Source organism: Mesoplodon bidens (assembly GCF_964165515.1).
Source record: "Mesoplodon bidens genome assembly, chromosome: 18".
NCBI classification, from domain to species: Eukaryota; Metazoa; Chordata; class Mammalia; order Artiodactyla; family Ziphiidae; genus Mesoplodon; species Mesoplodon bidens.
The window spans coordinates 55,803,063-55,821,210 of record NC_138175.1 but is presented as its reverse complement, the minus strand read 5'-3'; the positions used below and the strand labels follow the sequence as shown (position 1 = coordinate 55,821,210).

The following is an 18,148-nucleotide window of genomic DNA, read 5'->3' as shown; positions in this document are numbered from 1 at the left end:
GTATTTGTTATTTGTATATGTAATACAGAGAGTAGCCCCATTCTTATTTCTTAAAGCTGCTTAAACTAATTCCAATCTAGGAAGTGTTCCTGGATCCAACTAATGGCCCACGTCAACCCCTCCCTCTCCGCTCCTGGAGACCCAAGTTCCCAGACCAGTGAATTGCTTCAGCCTCACTAGCAGGACGTCAGAATAACTTGCTGTGAGAAATAGGTTTTTATTAAACCCTTTTAGTCTTAAGAGGAAATATCTTGGCTTCCGACATAACTGGCCCACACAGCCGTAAGCTTTTACGTGAAAACTGTTACAGCCAGTAACTTAAAGGAATGCAGTCAAGGTAACAGGCGTACCTACCCCGCCCTGCTCCCTTCCCGTTCCTCCCGCGCTCAGTGCGCAGACCTGGGCGCTCTCCTCGCCCGGCCCCTCGCCGCTGGCGCTCCGCCCAGGCCCCGCCCCGGAAGCCCTGCCTCGAACGCCGGGAGCCCTTTCCTAAGGACGCGGAGAGTGGAGAGTGCTGAGCCAAGGTTGCAGAGCGGAGCGTAAGTTTCTTTCCAGTGTTAATTTGTGCAGCCCCCCCGCCCCTCACCTCACCCTGCGCCGCACCCGTCCCAGAGTAAATCCAGACGTTGCAGTTGCAGGTCGGGTATCTTCGTTTGGGTTTTAATTTTTTCTGAGGCTGGTCCGTTCCCTTGGCTTTTTCAGCCTTCGGTCCACGTAGAAACCGTCTTTGGCGACATATTCCTGTTTAAAACCCTTTACTACCTCCGCCTGTAAAGTCCTCTTCCGCGAGGTGGATTCGCGCCCCGCAGCCTCGCCCTCTCGGCCCCCGGAGGGCAGCGCCGGCCACCCCGCTCCCGGACAGGCCGCGTCCTCCCCCCGGTCCTGGGATTCTGCAGAGCCCGCCCCTCTCCTGAGACCCCCTCCCTCCCTCCCTCCCTCCCAGCCCCCCTGTCCTCGCGTCTCCTCAGGCCGGTCCTTCTGCTCCTCTGGCCTCCCCTTCCTGGTCAGCCCTTCCCCTCACCCCGCGTTGGGGGAGGTGACCTGGGTCAGCCTTGTGACACCTAGTGTTCCGTGTCATATTCAGCTCTATTAAAAAATGTGCTCTTCCGGTCCGCGGGCATCTCATTCAGTCTCCAGCCCCGTAAATGGGCGAGGGGCATCAGGAGAAGCAGAGACTGAGCGACTGAGAGAGAAAGATTAAAACTGCGAAGGAGAAAAGCATGAGGGAGAACCGGTGGGAACGTAGAGGGTGGCTGAGGGACTTTCAGAGAGGTAATAAAATGAAAGAGATTAAGCCTTGAAAGTAGCAGGTGATTAAAATAGAGAAGTAAATGAAAAAGCCAGATCTCCAGGGATTGGAAAACCACATAGGGAGAGCTGCCCTGGAGGAGGGGGAGGCGAACGGTGGTGAGGTACGTCAGACGTGGAGAGGATAAAACGTGGAACCATGGACTTCAGTGCATCATGGTGCTGGCAGAGAAAGAAGCCAAAGGGTGACGAGAGCAGGAAGGAAGCACAGCCGCCTGGGGTGCCAGAGAGTGGGGAGGAAGGGAGAGTAACAGGGAGAGAAGGAGTGTAACCCGGAGGGCAGAGATGAGGCAAACAAGAGGCAGAAATACCTACAGATTTTTGACAGAATCAGAAAGGTTGGAGAGAAAGAGCATCTCGAAGGGAAATAGGTTGCAGAGTGGGGCAGGACAGGTGTGAGGGAAGAAATAAGAGGGGAGAAACTGCAGGAGTGTAGAGGGGAATAAAAAGAGACACACAGACCAAGATGAAATAGGGAGACAGGTGAACAGAATGAAATGGAAACACCTAGTAGTTAAAGTGGAGAGGGTAAATTGGATTCAGGTGGATGGTGAGTTGTTTGGATATAGATGATTAGTTGTGATGATATTGATTCATCTTTAGAATCTAATACATTTAAAATTGCTTGAAATTATACAGGTGAGGATGAGAATTGCAAAACTCCTGTCAATAAGGCTTGTGCCTTTTGTTATTATTTGTATCAGAAGATAACTTCCATTTGCAAACCCTGTTGAGCCAGCAGGCAGTGACTTGACTCACTCAGTTGTCACCCCCGGACCTTTTCCTGACATGGGGTAGAAGTCAGGGGAGAGGAGAAGTGGGGCAAGAAATGACTGACTCTGTCACTATGTGGTGGTGGCTTTTTAAGGCAACATTGTTTTTTTTAATGGATTTACATTTTTCTTTTTTCTTGCTTTACATATGGTTCTTTTTGTAGCTTGGAATAAATCTTAGTTCATTCAATTTATTCTTTCCTATAAATCATTTTTAACTTCTGAAATAAGCTTTTTTAGTCTCCAATATTCTAGTCATGTCATTCTTTTCCAAATGTGATATACCCTCAGGTTTTTTTTTTTTGCGGTACGCGGGCCTCTCAGTATTGTGGCCTCTCCCGTTGTGGAGCACAGGCTCCGGACGCGCAGGCTCAGCAGCCATGGCTCACGGGCCCAGCCGCTCCGCGGCATGTGGGACCCTCCCAGACCGGGCACGAACCCGTGTCCCCTGCATCGGCAGGCGGACTCTCAACCGGTGCGCCACCAGGGAAGCCCTACCCTCAGTTTTTGTTTTAAAACTTTGATACCAGATTTTTAGATTAAAAATAATACACACATTATTTCTTTTTCAAATTTGTTTCAGATTCATTCCTGGCCTGAGTGTTTTCTGCTCTTCATCTAATATATTTGAAGTTTTCTTTGGTAAGTAGAAATAACTTTAGATTATTTTGAGGAGTACTTGGCAAAGATGTCAATGATCTTTTATAGTAACAGTCAAAACCTAGTTTAAACAGTTAGTCTGATGTTCCTTTTTTTCCGTTTTCTGTGGTCGGTGAAAATAGTGAGCTATGAGGTGATATGAAGATGTTTCCCTCAGGTCCCTTTTGACTCTTCTGTGCAAATGAGGAAGGATGGGTGGGATTGACTTGGAACCTTCTTCCAACAGCATCCCTCTACTCACGATGAAAAGGATTGCTCAGATCTTATTTCTAAGCTGATCCCTTACAATGTTTTCTGCACCAGGGATATATATTTGCAATTCTGTGTTTTTTAAATATTTCACTGCAATTTTCTGATAAAGAAGAATTACCTGCTTGGTATCGGTGTGATCGAACCTTGAAAGAGAAGTTTCCTTTGTTCAGGCCCATGAAAGGTGGTCCTGGTGTTAAATGGGACGGTTGATAAAGACAAACTGTGCCCACTTGCCCATCAGGTGACCTTTTCAGAATTCAGTCACACCCGGTTCTATTCACTCAGCTCAGACCTTGTCATAAATGTCTCTCCTCTGGGCCTCAGGGAGCCCACTTGTAACATGGAGATGAGAGACTAGACCAGAAACTCTGAGTGTGAGCAACACTGACCCCTGAAATGATTGGCCAGATTGGGCGTGTGTCTGTGTGTGGCGGTTCTGGTTTGGAGGGAGTGTCCACTGGTAATTAGAATTTTATTTTATTTTATTTTATTATTATTATTTTTTTTGTGGTACACGGGCCTCTCACTGCTGTGGCCTCTCCCGTTGCGGAGCACAGGCTCTGGACGCGCAGGCTCAGCAGCCATGGCTCATGGGCCCAGCCGCTCTGCGGCATGTGAGATCTTCCCGGACTGGGGCATGAACCCGTGTCCCCTGCATCGGCAGGCGGACTCTGAACCACTGCACCACCAGGGAAGCCCTGGTAATTAGAATTTTAAGTGGATCTCAGACCTCCCAAAATGAAAAACTAAAAAACAAAACAGTAGGATGGAGGCAGGAAGCTAGGCTCCAAGTCAGCGAGACCATCATCAGGTGTCTTCCATGACTAAGGATAAATCTCAAGGGAGATTTTGTCACTTGCTGACACTCAGACCTCCACTGGCTTCCATTTGTCCTCAGGAGAAAATCCCGACTCCTCCCTGTGGCTGCTCAGCCCTGTGTCATCCTCAGGGCCCTGCCAGTATCCCCAGCCTCATCCTGGGAGCTTTTCTCATGGTTCACTCGGCTCTGGTCACATTCACCTTTTCTCTGTTTCCAGACACCATCTGTCTCAGATGTTAGTTTCCGCTCTTACCTTTTGTTATTAAATCACCATGGCTCAGGCCCTTTGTCCCCTTCAGGTCTATACTCAGGGCTCCCCATCCTGCCTTGACAATCTCTATCATTTTAACCAGGTTTTATTGCCTTTAAAGTCAATCACCCTCACCTGAAAGCCTTTCTCCATTTATTCTTTTGAGTCTTTCCTGGTTACCCTTTATTTAAGGGCTCACAGTGTTCCTCTCCTTCCCAGGATGGCTGCTGTACCTGATATTGCAGATGTCTTTAGATGTTAAGACTGTGGGTTGGGCTGGATAATCCTCAAGGGAGACCAAGAGAACAGGGCAGGTGATGAGGCTGTTTCCTGCATTCTGGACAGCTCAGCTGTAATTGATCTTTACCCCATGTGGCTACTAAATTACTGAAAAGAAGAACCCCAAAATATAGGAAGTCCTAAAAAGCCCATGGATGTCCTCATGCAGTGTGCTGAGTTGTCCCTGTGTTTAGTCTCCTGTGTGACTGCTCCGCTGTAGCCCCCAGGTGTTCCAGGCTGTGCACATCCAGGGACCAGTCGCCACCTTGGACAGGAGCTTTGCCTTCCGACAGTTCATCTGCTCAGAATCAGCGGTAGTGGTTTCACTGCGCTAAGGGTAGGCGGAAGGGAAACCTAATGGGGCATGAAGGAGGCCTCCCTCAAAGAGCCAGAACATCTTCCAAGTCGGTGTGAGTGGGGACAACAGGAAACTGAGACCTAGGGACCCTCTCTTTGAGATGTCCTCCCTGATCTCAAATGCCTTTGTACCCAGACTCCATAATGTCCCCAGGTGGTGGCAGACTTTCCCAGGAGGACCAGTTTCTTTTTTTTTTTTCTTTTTTCTGCTTTTTTACATAAATTTATTTATTTTATTTATTTATTTTTGGCTGCACTGGGTCTTTGTTGCTGTGCGTGGGCTTTTTCTCTAATTGCGGCAAGCAGGGGCTACCCTTCATTGTGGTGCGCGGGCTTCTCACTGCAGTGGCCTCTCCTGTTGCAGACCACAGGCTCTAGGCACGCGGGCTTTGGTAGTTGTGGCACGCAGGCTCAGTAGTTGTAGCGCACGGGCCCAGTTGCTCCACGGCATATGGGATCTTCCTGGACCAGGGCTTGAACCTGTGTCCCCTGCATTGGCAGGCGGACCCCAGCCACTGCGCCACCAGGGAAGCCCAGAGGGCGTTTCTTGATTTTCATACTGAATGCCCAATATCCTTTGGGTGGCAGCTTGTGTGCATTCCTGTTTTGATCCCTTTGCCAAGAAGTCCCTGTGCCTTTTAGTCTCCTTTAGTCAATCATGCATGGAGGAGAGGTAGAAAAATGGGGAAAGTGGAGGGGAGCCTCTAGGGACCGCAGGAGGGATATGGCAGCAAGTGGGAGCATCAAGATGAGCCCAGTGAATGGTGTGTGCACCTGTCCCAAGTGTAGTTATGGGATCGAGGGCTGTGTGGATCTGTTGGAAAGGAATGTCTCAGTTCAGGCTGGAGAACCTGGAAGTGGGTTTGTTGAACGTGCATGGAGTGGTTTGAGGTGCCCTGTTGTCTTAGCTCAGGTTCCCTGGGACATCAGTGCTGAGGCTGACATTTGCCTGCATGGGTTTGATTTGATAACTCATGATCACATGTGAGCAGCAGTGAAGAAAGTGGAGTTTGGCTGAGAGAAATGTTATCCTCCACTGTTAGAACTATGGCCTGAGCAGAGCCCACAGGGGGCTCTGGGTGCAGGAGAATGGGTGCCTTGGTCTTAAGGGGCTGGATCTAGAGCCTGCCCCCCAGCATCCACTCCACACACTGGCTTTTGTTGGCTCTTTTAGGAGGGCAAGCATCATCATGCCACCAATAGAGTAATATAGGAAAAATCTCAGAGATCATTTTTTGCGTTAACTTTGGTATCTTTGAGTATTTGGTGTTGCCAGTGAAGAAAGTTTCATATGCATTTGGAAAGATGCAAAGAGAATCTGGAGTGTTGCCTTGGAAGATGTTGGCGTCTCACTGGGGCATGTGCATCATTAGAAATATCTCTCTTTTTAGTAGTTTTTTTGGAGATTTCAGTGTTTTGCCTGGGTCACTGTAAATGAAAATACGGCACCTTGTGTCTAGTGTGTCCTTGGGTGTTGTCCTCTTATGTATTATCCCTCATGCATGAGTTATTAGGGCTTGAAATGTTTTCTGTCCTTGTGTAACAGGATGAGGGAATCATTATGGGCTCTATGGACACTGTGTTGGACCCCATGAGAGTTTGTAAGTTTGTTTGAGTCCAGACTGGAAATTATGAGTACTAAGCTTAACACTGCAGAATGTTTTTAGGAAGGAGGTCCTGCTAGGGATGGGTCTGTGGGCCCAACTTGAGAAGAGTCATCAAGTCTCGTGTTGTTGGGAAAGATTATTGCAAGAATCAGAGGACAGCCACACTGCAGTGATCTGCAGTCCGGGGGCTCATCCGTGGGAAGATGCAGCTGCAGCTTTCTTGCTGCCAAGCCAGTGCTGGGTGCTCCGTCATCCACTCCTGTCCCTCCCGAAATATGCACACACAGAGGCATAATACAGAGAACAGGGAACCTTTGGGTGCTGTTGGTGGGTGTGTAAATGGTACTGCTAAATTGGGAAACAATATGGAGATTCCGCAATAAATTAAACATAGAACAGGCACACAGTCTATTAAACCCTCTTCTGGCAGATATCCAGAGGAAAGGAAATCAGTGTTTTCAGGGACACATCTGCAGTCTCATGAGTATTACGGTATTTGCAGTAGCCAAGGAACAGAAACAACCACAATGTCTGCTGACAAAAGAATGGGTAACAAAATCGTGGTATCTAAACATATACTGTATATTGTATAGTATGTATAGAATATGTATAATGAAATGTTATTCACTGTATATAAATATGAAAAATCAAGGATCCTGCATTTATGACAAAATGAATGAACCTAGAGAACATTATGCTAAGTGGAATAAGCCTGACAAAGGACAGATATTGTACATGGAAACTAGAATTATCAAACTCATAGAGCCATAGAGTAGAAGGGCTGTTACCAGGAGCTGGGTGGTAGGGAAAATGGGGCGATGTCTGTCAAAGCATACAGATTTTCAGTTGTAAAATGAATAAGTTCTGGGGATCTGATGTACTGTTTCTATATACTTGAAATTTGCTCACAGAGAAACAATTAAGTGTCCTCACAACACACACACAAAATGGTAATTGTTGATGGAAGTGTGACTTACTTGATAGTGATAATTATTCACAGTATACACATCTGTCAGAGGATCACTTTGTACACCTTACATTTACACCATTTTGTCAATTACACCTCAGTAAAGCTGGGAAAGAATAAGCAAGTGGGGGCCGTGCTGGGCTTGCCTCCTGTGCGTGGTGCTCCACCCAGGCTTCCCATTGATCGACGAGGCTTTATGCATACACATGTCTTGTACCCTCTGACCAGGGATTCCTCTTCATGTAGTCAGTGTGGGACCAAAGCTCGGTAATATTTATGTTGCCCCAGGTGAGTCCAATCTGGATCCGTCACTGAGCATCAGGACTCTGGGTCCCCCCATTCCCGAGGGCTGAGATCTGGGCTGAGGCTGAGGGCTCTGCTTTGCGTGGGGATGGATCAGGGCTGGTCTGTGACCTGAAGGGGATGGTCGGGTCCAGCTGAAGTGCCCACTGCTGCTGGGTACGTGAGGGCCTCACCAGGAGGGGAGCGTGATCTGAAGGAAAGGGTGGGAAACTCACCTGTTGGTCTCTGTGTGGGAGTTACTGTCCTGAGCCCCTCCTGGGACAGTGGGCAGCAGAGGACTGTCTGTTCCACATGCTGAGGGCTTCCCTGTGTGTGTGGTGGTGACTCAGGAAGGGGGTGTGTCGATTCTAAGCATTAAACAACATCTTTTCCACTTTCAGGATCGACCTCTAAAGACTCACGTTGTCTGAGGAAGAAACTCAGAAGAGGAGGGAGAGGAAAGAAGGAGGAGTCAGAAATGGCTCTTTCTCAGGTAAAGTCATATTTTTGGTTGATTCTCAATCTGTTTTTTCTGAAATGCCCTTTTTTGGACTTGCTAATCTTCTCTGACTCTGAAGTATCCTGCCTGACCCCTGTACATCACACTCACCTGGGGCCCTCCCTCAGGGTCTGTTGTCCCCACTTAGATTTCACACCCATGCATTGGAGACGTGGTGTCAGTGCTCTTGGGCAACAGGGATTGTTGAGGGGCCCCATCCGGATGCACTGTCTGCTCTCTGTCAACCAGGGTACAGAAGTTGCACTTGGAAGTCAGGTATTAACATGCACAATACCTGATAAAATCCGAAAATCAGACCAATTGGAGCAGTTTGTTCTGACTTTCTCTAAAGCAATTCAAGCTAAAAATGTGAGTCACTCTCCTTAAATCTTAACGATTGGTAATAGAACGGAAAGTTCAAAAATAGACATCAGTGGTAGAGGGTGTTTTAGTTTATCATCAAATTTAAACTATGAAATCAACCTAAATCTCTGGCAGTTGGAAATTCTTTAAATTACTTTCATCATCTCCATTCCTCAGAGGTTGTCTTTTCACTCTGTGGATTGTATCCTTTGACAGACAGAAGTTTTTACTTCTGATACGGGCAAGATTCCAGCTTCATTCTTTTCCTAGTCGGTCTGTTTTCTCAGCACCATTGTTATTGATACTCTCCTTTCCCCTATGTGTATCTTGGCACCCTTGTGAATACATTTTACATATATGCAAAGGATTATTTCTGAGTAGTGTGTTCTGTTCATTTGGTTTATGTATCTGTGTTTATACTGGTACCACACCATCTTGATTACTTCTTAATATGTTTTGAAATAAAAAGGGAGGCAGGCCTCCACCTTCTTCTTGTTCAAGAGACTTTTGGCTATTTGTGGTCTCTAGAACTGCCGTATGACTTTTAGCATTTTTTTTTTCTCTATTTCTGCGAACATTGCTATGGAAATTTTGATAATGGGTCCATTGAATCTGTATAACACTTTGTGTAGCTTGGATATTTTAAGAGTATTAAGTCTTCCAACCCATGAGTACAGGTTGTCTTTCTATTTATTTGTATCTGTTTGGATTTCTTTTAGCAATGGTTATTAGTTTTCACTGTACAAGTCTTTCACCATGTTGGCTGATTTACTCCTAAATATTTCATCCCTTTTTAATGCTATAGTAAATAAGATTGTTTCCTTGTTTTCTTTTGACATTGTTCATTGTGTATAGAAATGCAACCGATTCTTGCATTTGGAGTTTGTATACAACAACTTTTCTAACACTCTTGATATAGCAGGTTTCTTGTGGAATCTTCATGATTTTACATATAAAACCTTGTCATCTAAGAAAGAAGGTAAGTATGTTTTCAATTTGGATAACGTAGATTTCTTTTCCTTATCTAATTGCTCTGGCTAGGAGTTTCAGTTCTCTGTTGAGCAGCAGTGCAGAGAGTGTGCATCCTTGCCTTCTTCCTGACCTCAGAGGACAAGCTTTCAGTCTGTCCCCACTGAGAATGTTGTTAGCTGGGCTTTTCTCATAAATGGCATTTATTACGTTGAGAGAATTTACCCTTTCTGGTTTGTTGAGTGTTTTATCCTGAAAGGTTGTTGAATTTTGTCAATTGCTTTTCTCTGCATCAATTGAGATGGTCCTGTGTGTGTTTTTCCTTTAATCTGTAATATGGTGTGTCCCATTAATTGATTTTTGTATGTTGACTCCTCTTTGCCTTATATGAATAAAATCACTTGGATATCAAGATGTCAGATCTTTTTAATGTGGTGTTAAGTTATTTTGCTAGTACGTTGTTAAGGATTTTTTTAAAAATAAATTTATTTATTTTGTTTATTTATTTTTGGCTGCATTGGGTCTTCGTTGCTGCACGTGGGCTTTCTCTAGTTGCAGCGAGCGGGGTCCACTCTTCGTTGCAGTGCACGGGCCTCTCATTGCGGTGGCCTCGCTTGTTGTGGAGCACGGGCTCTAGGCGCGTGGGCTTCAGTAGTTGTGGCACACGGGCTTCAGTAGCTGCAGCTCACAGGCTCTAGAGTGCAGGCTCAGCAGTTGTGGCGCACGGGCCCAGTCACTCCGCGGCATGTGGGATCCTCCCGGACCAGGGCTCGAACCCGTGTCCCCTGCATTGGCAGGTGGATTCTTAACCACTGCACCACCAGGGAAGCCCCCGTTGTTAAGGATTTTGCATCAATATTCATCAGCGGTATTGGTTCTAGTTTTCCTTTCTTGTTGTGTTTTTGTCTGGGATTGGTATCAGAATCATGCTGGCTCCATAGAATGAATTTGCAAGAGTTCCCTCTTCAACTCTGTAACATTTTTAGCAGGATTAGTGGTAATTCTTTTTCTTTTCTTTTTTTTTAAATATTTATTTATTTATTTTATTTTTGGCTGTGTTGGGTCTTCATTTCTGTGCGAGGGATTTCTCTAGTTGTGGCAAGCGGGGGCCACTCTTCATTGCGGTGCACAGGCCTCTCACTATCGCGGCCTCTCTTGTTGCGGAGCACAGGCTCCAGACGCGCAGGCTCAGTAGTTGTGGCTCATGGGCCTAGCCGCTCCGCAGCATGTGGGATCTTCCCAGACCAGGGCTCGAACCTGCATCCCCTGCATTAGAAGGCAGATTCTCAACCACTGCGCCACCAGGGAAGCCCTAGTGGTAATTCTTTTGTAAATATTCATAGAATTTGGTCCTGGGTTTTTCTTTTTTTTTTTAAGTATTATTTATTTATTTATTTTTGGCTGTGTTGGGTTTTCATTGCTGGGCGTGGGCTTTCTCTAGTTGTGGCGAGTGGGGGCTACTCTTTGTTGCAGTGCACGGGCTTCTCATTGTGGTGGCTTCTCTTGTTGTGGAGCAACAAGCTCCTAGAGATCTAGGCCCACAGGCTTCAGTAGTTGTGGCACGTGAGCTCAGTAGTTGTGGCTTGCAGGCTCTAGAGTGCAGGCTCAGTAGTTGTGGCTTGTGGGCTCTAGGGCGCAGGCTCAGTAGTTGTGACACATGGGCTTAGTTGCTCCACAGCATGTGGGATCTTCCCAGACCAGGGTTCGAACCTGTGTCTCCTGCATTGGCAGGTGGATTCTTAACCACTGCACCACCAGGGAAGCCCTGGGTTTTTCTTTGTTTGAGGTTTTTTATGACTTTTTAAATTTCTCTAGTTATAATTTGGTTCAAATTTTTTATTTCTTTTTTCTTTTTGAATTTTATTTTTTTATACAGCAGGTTCTTATTAGTTATCTGCTTTATACATATTAGTGTATATATGTCAATCTCAATCTCCCAATTCATCACACCACCACCATCCCCCATGCCACTTTCCTCCCTTGGTGTCCATACGTTTGTTCTCTATATCTGTGTCTCAATTTCTGTCCTGCAAACCAGTTCATCTGTACCATTTTTCTAGGTTCCACATATATGCGTTAATATACAATATTTTTCTCTTTCTGACTTACTTCACTCTGTAGGACAGTCTCCAGATCCATCCACGTCTCTACAAATTACTCCATTTCGTTCCTTTTTATGGCTGAGTAATATTCCGTTGTATATATGTACCACATCTTCTTTATCCATTCATCTGTCAATGCGCATTTAGGTTGCTTCCATTACCTGGCTATTGTAAATAGTGCGGCAGTGAACATTGTGGTGCATGTGTTTTTTTGAATTGTGGTTTTCTCTGGGTATATGCCCAGTAGTGGGATTGCTGGATCATATGGTAATTCTAGTTTTAGTTTTTTAAGGAACCTCCATACTGTTCTCCATAGTGGCTGTGTCAGTTTACATTCCCACCAATAGTGCAAGAGGGTTCCCTTTTCTCCACACCATTTCCAGAATTTGTTGTTTGTAGATTTTCTAATGATGCCCATTCTAACTGGTGTGAGGTGATACCTCATTGTAGTTTTGATTTGCATTTCTCTAATAATTAGTGATATTGAGCAGCTTTTCTTGTGCTTCTTGGCCATCTGTATGTCTTCTTTGGAGAAATGTCTATTTAGGTCTTTTGCCCACTTTTGGATTGGGTTGTTTGTTTTTTGAATATTGAGCTGCATGATCTGTTTATATATCTTGTAGATTAATCCTTTGTCCGTTGATTCATTTGCAAATATTTTCTCCCATTCTGAGGGTTGTCTTTTTGTCTTGTTTATGGTTTCCTTTTCTGTGCAAAAGCTTTTAAGTTTCATTAGGTCCCATTTGTTTATTTTTGTTTTTATTTCCATTATTCTAGGAGGTGGATCAAAACAGATCTTGCTGTGATTTCTGTCAAAGAGTGTTCTTCCTATGTTTTCCTGTAAGAGTTTTATAGTGTCTGGTCTTACATTTAGGTCTTGAATACATTTTGAGTTTATTTTTGTGTATGGTGTTAGAGGGTGTTCTAATTTCATTATTTTACATGTAGCTATCCAGTTTTCCCAGCACCACTTATTGAAGAGACTGTCTTTTCTCCATTGTATATCCTTGCCTCCTTTGTCATAGATTTAGTTGACCATAGGTGCGTGGGTTTACCTCTGGGCTTTCTAGCTTGTTCCATTGATCTATGTTTTTGTTTTTGTACCATATTGTCTTGATTACTGTAGCTTTGTTAGTATAGTCTGAAGTCAGGGAATCTGATTCCTCCAGCTCTGATTTTTTCCGTCCAGACTGCTTTGGCTATTTGGGGTCTTTTGTGTCTCCATACAAATTTTAAGATGATTTGTTCTAGTTCTGTAAAAAATGCCATTGGTAATTTGATATCTGCAATCTGTAGATTGCTTTGGGTAGTATAGTCATTTTCACAGTATTGAGTTTTCCAATCCAAGAACATGGTATATCTCTCCATCTGTTGGTATCATCTTTAATTTCTTTCATCAGTGTCTTATAGTTTTCTGCATACAGGTCTTTTGTCTCCCTAGGTAGGGTTATTCCTAGGTACTTTATTCTTTTTGTTGCAATGGTAAATGGGAGTGTTTCCTTAATTTCTCTTTCAGATTTTTCATCATTAGTGTATAGGAATGCAAGAGATTTCTGTGCATTAATTTTGTATCATGCAACTTTACCAAATTCATTGATTAGCTCTAGTAGTTTTCTGGTGGCATCTTTAGGATTCTCTATGTATAGTATCATGTCATCTGCAAACAGTGACAGTTTTACTTTTTCTCTTCCAATTTGTATTCCTTTTATTTCTTTTTCTTCTCTAATTGCTGAGGCTGGGAGTTCCAAAACTATGTTGAATAGTAGCAGTGAGAGTGGACATCCTTGTCTTTTTCCTGATCTTAGAGGAAATGCTTTCTGTTTTTCACCATTGAGAATTATGTTTGCTGTGGGTTTGTCGTATATGGCCTTTATTATGTTGAGGTAGGTTCCCGCTGCCCACTTTCTGGAGAGTTTTCATCATAAATGGGTGTTGAATTTTGTCAAAAGCTTTTTCTGCATCTATTGAGATTTTCATATGGTTTTTATTCTTCAATTTGTTAATATGGTGTATCACATTGATTGATTTGCGTGTATTGAAGAATCCTTGCAACCCTGGGATAAATCCCACTTGATCATGGTGTATGATCCTTTTAATGTGTTGCTGGATTCTGTTTGCTAGTATTTTGTTGAGGATTTTTGCATGTATATTCATCAGTGATATTGGTCTGTAATTTTCTTTTTTTGTAGTATCTTTGTCTGGTTTGGGTACTAGGGTGATGGTGGCCTCATGGAATGAGTTTGGGAGTGTTCCTTCCTCTGTAGTTTTTTGGAAGAGTTTGAGAAGGATGGGTGTTAGGTCTTCTCTATATGTTTGATAGAATTCACCTGTGAAGCCATCTGGTCCTGGACTTTTGTTTGTTGGAAGATTTTTTTTTTTTTTTTTTTTTTTTTTTTTGCGGTATGCGGGCCTCTCACCGTTGTGGCCTTTCCCGTTGCGAGCACAGGCTCCAGACGCGCAGGCTCAGCGGCCATGGCTCACGGGCCCAGCCGCTCCGTGGCATGTGGGATCTTCCCGGACCAGGGCACGAACCCGTGTCCCCTGCATCGGCAGGCAGACTCTCAACCACTGCGCCACCAGGGAAGCCCTGTTGGAAGATTTTTAATCAGAGTTTCAATTTCATTACTTGTCATTGGTCTGTTCATATTTCCTATTTCTTTTTGGTTCAGTCTTGGAAGGTTATACCTTTTTATGAATTTGTCCATTTCTTCCAGGTTGTCCATTTTATTGGCATAGAGTTGCTTGTAGTAGTCTCTTAGGATGCTTTGTATTTCTGCGGAGTCTGTTGTAACTTCTCCTTTTTTATTTCTAATTTTATTGATTTGAGTCCTCTCCCTCTTTTTCTTGATGAGTCTGGCTAATGGTTTATCAATTTTGTTTATTGTCTCAAAGAACCAGCTTTTAGTTTTATTGATCTTTGCTATTGTTTTCTTTGTTTCTGTTTCTTTTATTTCTGTTCTGATCTTTATGATTTCTTTCCTTCTAGTAACTTTGGGTTTTGTTTGTTCTTTCTCTAGTTCCTATAGGTGTAAAGTTAGATTGTTTATTTGAGATGTTTGTTGTTTCCTGAGGTAGGATTGTATTGCTGTAGACTTCCCTCTTAAACTGCTTTTGCTGCATCCCATAGGTTTTGGATCGTCGTGTTTTCATTGTCATTTGTCTCTAGGTATTTTTATTTTTATTTTTTGAGGTACACCGGCCTCTCACTTCTGTGGTCTCTCCCGTTGTGGAGCACAGGCTCCAGACACACTAGAGGCCATGGCTCACGGGCCCAGCCGCCCTGCAGCATGTGGGATCTTCCTGGACTGGAGAACGAACCCATGTCCCCTGCATGGGCAGGCGGACTCTCAACCATTGCGCCACCAGGGAAGCCCCTGAATCTTTTTTCTTTTTTCCTTAGTCTAGCTAAGGGTTTTCCCATTCAGTTTTTTCAAAACACCAACTCTTGGTTTGTTCATTTTTATATTTTTCTACTTGCTGTTTTATTTATCTCTGGTCTAATCTTTCTTTTTTTAATATGTTAATTTATTAATTTTTGGCTGCATTGGGTCTTCGTTGTTGGGTGTTTGTTGCGGAGCGCAGGCTTCTCATTGTGGTGGCTTTTCTTGTTGCACAGCTTGGGCTCTAGGCCTGCGGGCTTCAGTAGTTGTGGCACACGGGCTTAGTTGCTCTGCAGCATGTAGGATCTTCCCAGACCAGGGCTCAAACCCATGTCCCCTGCATTGGCAGGCAGATTCTTAACCATTGCCCCACCAGAGAAGTCCCTGGTTTCATTTTTCTTATTTACCTCTTTCCTTCTGCTAAGCTTGGGTTTAGTTTGTTTTTGTTTTTCTATTTTCTAGAGGTGTAAAAATAAAGTTCTGATTTGAGATCTCTTCTCTTTTTTTACTGTAAGCATTTAGCAGTTTAGAATTTCCTTTTAGTACAGCCTTCATTGTGTGTTATAAATTTTGGTAGGTTGTATTTTCCTTTTCATCCATATATTTAAAAATTCCCTTGTGATTTCTTCTTAGACCCATTAGTGGTTTAAGAGTGAGTTGTTTAATTTCTGCATTTGGGGGAATTTTCTTTTTTTTTCTTCTGCTGTTTATTTCATTGTTGTTTACTTTTATGATATCAGTCTCTTAAAATTGTTAAGATTTGTGCATCCCATAGGTTTTGGATCGTCGTGTTTTCATTGTCATTTGTCTCTAGGTATTTTTATTTATTTTTTGAGGTACACCAGCCCATATTTATATTTTTGAGTATGGTTATCTTATTGAGATTTGAGTTCAAGTATTCTATTTTTTTTAAATGTTCGTACCATTTTTTTTTAGTAGCCTACTACAGAATCATGTTGACAAACTAAATTGAGTACAGTCATACATTTTCATTGTCTGAAAGATGCTGAAATACACGTGAATAAAAGGGTGATAAAAAATTGTCCAGGGGGCTTCCCTGGTGGCGCAGTGGTTGAGAGTCCGCCTGCCGATGCAGGGGACACGGGTTCGTGCCCCGGTCTGGGAAGATCCCACATGCCGCGGAGCGGTTGGGCCCGTGAGCCATGGCCGTTGGGCCTGCGCGTCCGGAGCCTGTGCTCCGCAACGGGAGAGGCCACAACAGTGAGAGGCCCGCATACAGCAAAAAAAAAAAAAAAAAAAAAAAAAAAAAATTGTCCAGGGCTTCCCTGGTGGCGCAGTGGTTGAGAGTCTGCCTGCCGATGCAGGGGACACAGGTTCGTGCCCTGGTCCGGGAGGATCCCACCTCCCGCGGAGCGGCTGGGCCCATAAGCCATGGCCGCTGAGCCTGCGCATTAGGAGCCTGTGTTCCACAGCGGGAGAGGCCACAAGGGTGAGAGGCCTGTGTACTGCAAAAAAAAAAAAAAAAAGTCCAAAAATCTGCCAAGAGATTTTCCTCTCATTTCAGTTATTTTTTACAGATATGTATGTGCATGAGTGCATGGATGTGCAAGTCTGTGGTTTAGATAAAAGACATCATGATTTTAAAACTATATATCTGGGCCTCCCTGGTGGCGCAGTGGTTGAGAGTCCGCCTGCCGATGCAGGGGATACGGGTTCGTGCCCCGGTCTGGGAGGATCCCATATGCCGCGGAGCGGCTGGGCCCGTGAGCCGTGGCCGCTGGGCCTGCGCGTCCGGAGCCTGTGCTCCGCAACGGGAGAGGCCACAACAGTGAGAGGCCCGCATACCACAAAAAGAAAAAAAAAAAACAAAAAAAAAACTATATATCTTTTCAGTTGAAATTGTCTTCAGTATATTCCATTGCCTAGAATTTTTCTATGCAGTCCTGTTAATGGTTTAAGTAGTAGTAAGATTGCTAACAATTTATGTGTATGTGCTTGTGTGTCCACATCTATAATGACCTTTCATGTCATTCCATGTTGTTCACCTTGGACTTCTTTCAAGTTTTCTCAGGGAACCCTCTTTCAATGTACTTTTAATGCTTTCTGTATTACTTAACTATTTGATTCTTAAGCTTCAGTTGCTGAGCACAACCCTCTGAGTTCAAGTGCTTGCTGTAACATTTCTTACCTTCTTGATCTGAGTTGAGTTTCTCAGAGTGTCTGTGACAGTTTTTATCCTCTGTAAGATGGGGACAGATCTTTCTTTAATGAGCTGTTATGTGGATAACAAGGTCTTGCCTGTACAAGTACTTATTTAGAGTAATGTTTAGAGTAACATTACTGTAACTTAGAGCAATAGGAAGTGTTCAAACACTTCTAGTCGTTGTTATCATCATCATAGTTGAAGATTTTGACCTTTCATTAAAAGCAGTGCGAACTTTGTCATCTCATCTACATACTGGATCTCACTCAGTGTGTAGAACGTAATACCTAACACTTCTGCATAGACAACACGGTGTTGAGTTTTACTTATAGGTGTTTCATAGATTTTTGACAGTGATGAAAAATCCATATTAATTGGAGGATCTCATAAGGTCTTATGGAAAAGCATAAGAAATTAAGATTAGAGATACATAATTTTCCCCAATACCTCTAAATGGATCTGGTAGAACACATACTTTAATTGAATCAGTCCTTACCCCTTACTCCTCTTTTCCATTTGTATGAAGGTGAGAACTCTTCATGGCCCATTGGTGAAATGTGGTTTCATTTCAGGAACGGTTGACCTTTGAGGATGTGGCCATCGAGTTCACTCAGGAGGAGTGGGAATGCCTGGACCCTGCTCAGAGGGCCTTGTACAGGGACGTGATGGTGGAGACCTACAGGAACCTGATCTCCCTGGGTGAGGATAACTTCCCTCCAGAGCTGGGATCTGCCCTTGGGTATCTTTGCATTTTCCCTTGTGTGCCTCTTGGGAGGCCCTGATAATCTTTGAAAGCCCTGTTGACTCACCCATGATGTGGCATCATGAGTTTAAACTGATCCTTTCTTCAGATGCTCTGTGCATTTCATGTTACATTAGGGGTTGTCCCAGAGCTTAATTATGTACAAAGCTCAATGGCAAACTTTAAAAAATACCAAATTTCCCATTTTCTGCCTTTTGGCTTTTGACTCAGTTTTTGCAGGAAGAGAGCTCGATGTCTGCATATTACACCGTTCACTGTGTAGAAGGCAGGCGGTGGATGAATTTGTGAAATATTTTTCCTGACCCATCTGTAATGTCCTCACTCCTCAGCTGAGCAAAGAACTGGGATTTTAG

At 44.0% G+C, this 18,148-nt stretch overlaps 1 protein-coding gene across 1 annotated transcript in view; it reads left to right on the top strand.

Moving 5' to 3' along the window:
• Window positions 1-484: 484 nt before the first annotated feature.
• The window catches only part of LOC308605934 (uncharacterized protein), a 41,622-nt gene continuing 23,958 nt past the window's right edge, over window positions 485-18,148 (top strand). Inside the window, exons 1-4 of the mRNA XM_081216321.1 lie at window positions 485-539; window positions 2,665-2,723; window positions 7,957-8,048; window positions 17,605-17,731. Coding sequence (XP_081072447.1) covers window positions 8,034-8,048; window positions 17,605-17,731 — 142 coding nt within the window. The 5' untranslated portion in view covers window positions 485-539; window positions 2,665-2,723; window positions 7,957-8,033. The remainder of the gene's footprint in view (window positions 540-2,664; window positions 2,724-7,956; window positions 8,049-17,604; window positions 17,732-18,148) is intronic.